The following is a 3,167-nucleotide window of genomic DNA, read 5'->3' on the forward strand; positions in this document are numbered from 1 at the left end:
GATCGATCGTATCAATTTTGGGCAATTCCTTTAATTTTGGGCAATTACTTTTAAAGGAAAGGATTCTATTACGATTTTCAAGTGATATCACTATGGGAAGGCTCTATGTGATCACTCTTGAAGGAAACTTGTATTCGTGCAAGTACTGCAAAACCCATTTTGCTTTATCTGATGATATTATCTCAAAGGTCTCTCCTTTTTCCTCGTTGAATATATATTTATACTTGAATATGTGTTTTTTTTTTTTTCACTCTGGTGTTTTGCTTTTGGTTTCTATAATTTGGTTGACGATCTACCAGTGAATGAAGTGCCTAAAATGATTAGAACACAGGCAAGTTGAATAATTCTTTCTGGCTGCTCTCTGTGGTACTATTTAGGGACTAATTTGGATTCAAATCTATACTATTGAGTGAGATTATTGTTTCACAGCTTGAGGGTTTTTGGTTACCTCAAGATCTGTTACCTTTAATCAACGAATTCTGAAGTTATGTCTCACATCATAGGATTTGGTGATAAATTGTCTTAACTTAATTCATAATTGTCACTTAACTATGTATTAGTAGTTCGTTTCTGAAGAACTTAAAGTCAGATTAAAAAGTAAAAGTTCCCTTTCTTTGTTCCGGAATTTACCAAGTCTTTATTTTGAGCATAAAAAATTAAAGTCTGTGCAATAATCTCAGGTTTCTTTACTTAGTAGAATGCTAGAGGTAAGAATGATCTCCTGTTTTCAGCAAGGGGACCTTCAAATATTACCCATGGGACTCTAAATGAAGAATTCATTATAAACATATAATGCCATGCTTATAATGCTAAGCAGAAAGTAGCACATGCATGCCCATGCTGTTTTCTACAACCAGGTGTTATTTGCTCTGTATGAAGCAACGGTTATGACTTCTGCATGCTTGTCATGCCTATATTTCAGATCTTTTTATCTATCAAGAAAGAGGCAAGATACAAGCATCTTTCCAGTCACTGACATACACGTGGTTAAATAATGTGTCCTCAGGGGACATGACCGGTTGTTCATGACTTCTCTTCATATTTGCTGGTGACCTTCTTTAAGATAAATTTTTGTCCCTTGCTGATATCTTTAGAAACTATAAAGGGATGCTCTGTTTTGGGGTTCCCCATCTCTTCCGTTTATGGTAGTTACAAATTTTATTTTTAGGGACTCGTTTCAGTTGTCCTATCTATTTACAGTTCGGTGTTGTACACTTGACTGTTGGCATGGATTTATATGCATGATTCCTAATCTGGTTTGTTCCCATGTTCCAGTCTTTCCAATCCAAGAATGGGAGAGCTTATCTCTTCAATAAGGTGTAAGTGTTCTTTGCTTTTCATCATTCATGATTAAGTTCCCATGTTCCAGTCTTTCCACTGCGAACATGGGAGAGCTTATCTCTTCGATAAGGTGCAAGTGTTCCTTGCTTTTCATTCTTCATGGTTAAGTTCCTTGGACTTACTATGACAAGAAAGCACTGTTGTGACTGTCTTGGTAACATGGAATGCAGTAAATGCATGAAGGCTTGAACATTAACATCAAATTTCCTCACATATAAGACTTGATGTTTAAAATCATGTTATCTATAATAATCCCATTTAATTGCAGACTGAGTACTGAACTTTTGACATTTTTTGTTGAGGACTTTGTTGATCATTTAGAGAATAGCAGTAGATGGTCCCATCAGCTTTATTATTTTTGGCAATTTTAATTTTCTTTGCCCATTTGCGACAACAAGGACATTACCTAAGCCTTTTTCCTAGTAATTTAAGATCGACTATATTAAGTCCTTGTTTGAGTCACATTATTTTCATAAAGAATGCACTTTTGAATAGTGTATTGATGGGAAATTTGTGGTTAAAAAATAAGGAAAAGTTTTGGATTTGCGTGTAATATTATTTTATTGAAAAATGTGTGGTTGAAATGATATCAAATCACTATTTAAGATTGTATTTTTTTGAAAGAATGTGGGTCAAAAAGCGCCTAATCCTTATTGCGCCACTCTGTTTAATTCATTTATAGATCTACACAAACTTAAAATCAAGTAGATCTTTAGCAAGTATTACATGCCATGTTATTTTTGGTCTACACCTCCCAATTCTAGAATATGTTCTACCGAGATTGCATCACTCTTACAAAGGGGAGCCTCATTTAATCATGGCTCTTTGCAAACATTGAAGTCGCCTTTCTCATAACTTATCTCATTCAGGACCACCCCCAACTTGTTAATGCGTATTTTGTTTTCTTGTCTTCTATATATTAATGTGACCACATATGCATCTTTGCATCCTCACGTTGGCTGGTTTCATCTTAATGGTACTTTTTGTTTAGTACTGCAACACCCAATACATTAAGCAGGACTAATTAATTGGTCTGTAAAATTGTTTTCAATCTTCTTATCACACTTCACGATATTCGCTAACGGAAGGGGTGCTTCATAAAATTCTATTCATGAATAGTACACCTCATATTGTGTTCTTTGATGCGTAACAGTGTAAATGTCACTGTTGGAGAGAAAGAAGACAGGATAATGATAACTGGAGTGCACACAGTTGCCGACATATTTTGCACGGGTTGTGGCTCAATTGTGGGATGGAAATATGTGAGACATTTTTTTTTTATTTTTTGGGTGTGCGCGCACGCTCGCGCTGACATTCTCAGTGTTTAAATGCATTTCCACTTATCTTTTTGGTTAATATCAGGAAGCGGCTCATGAGGAAAGCCAAAAATACAAGGAAGGAAAAGTCATTCTTGAGAGGTATACAAATGAAAATCTGTGTTGTTGGCTTTGTATTTCATATCAAGCTTGTGAATGGTGTGTTTTTGCTGTGGAATAGGTTTATGGTGCTGGGTCCTGATGGAAGCCAATATATTCCAGAATCCCATATAGTTGGACCTGGAAGTGATGCTGATGATATCTGATTAATTTTCTCAGATTTTTTGTGGCCGTTCAACTCTATTTTCAAACTGTACATCCTTTGCCCTCCTTTCGTATTTCTCCCTTTCAAGTTTATACTAGTTCAGATGCAAGCACACCCACATTGGTTTCTAAATTCGGCTCAATTCTTTTGGTCTGAATTTATTAGGCAGAACGTATTGTTAGCATGTTTTATTTTGCAAAATGAAGTTTACTCTGTCATGCACACTGCAACTTTGTTTGATTGAA

General features: G+C 35.5%; 1 protein-coding gene across 1 annotated transcript; it reads left to right on the plus strand.

Annotated features, from left to right (window-relative positions):
- Positions 1-6: 6 nt before the first annotated feature.
- LOC111380264 (protein yippee-like) lies at positions 7-3,152 on the plus strand. The gene is made up of 5 exons (XM_023003778.1): positions 7-188; positions 1,276-1,319; positions 2,495-2,603; positions 2,704-2,759; positions 2,839-3,152. The coding sequence occupies exons 1-5, from the start codon at positions 93-95 to the stop codon at positions 2,921-2,923; spliced, it is 390 nt and encodes a 129-aa protein (XP_022859546.1). The 5' UTR covers positions 7-92; the 3' UTR covers positions 2,924-3,152.
- Positions 3,153-3,167: the final 15 nt, after the last annotated feature.

Source organism: Olea europaea, unplaced genomic scaffold, assembly GCF_002742605.1.
Source record: "Olea europaea var. sylvestris unplaced genomic scaffold, O_europaea_v1 scaffold2116, whole genome shotgun sequence".
NCBI lineage: Eukaryota > Viridiplantae > Streptophyta > Magnoliopsida > Lamiales > Oleaceae > Olea > Olea europaea.

What these genes read in the sequence shown, in the direction of transcription:
- LOC111380264 (XM_023003778.1), top strand. Translation starts at nt 93, where the DNA reads ATGGGAAGGCTCTATGTGATCACTCTTGAAGGAAACTTGTATTCGTGC. An exon ending in CTGATGATATTATCTCAAAG is followed by an intron (nt 189 to 1,275) that starts GTCTCTCCTTTT and finishes CCCATGTTCCAG; the next exon opens with TCTTTCCAATCCAAGAATGG. An exon ending in CAATTGTGGGATGGAAATAT is followed by an intron (nt 2,604 to 2,703) that starts GTGAGACATTTT and finishes GGTTAATATCAG; the next exon opens with GAAGCGGCTCATGAGGAAAG.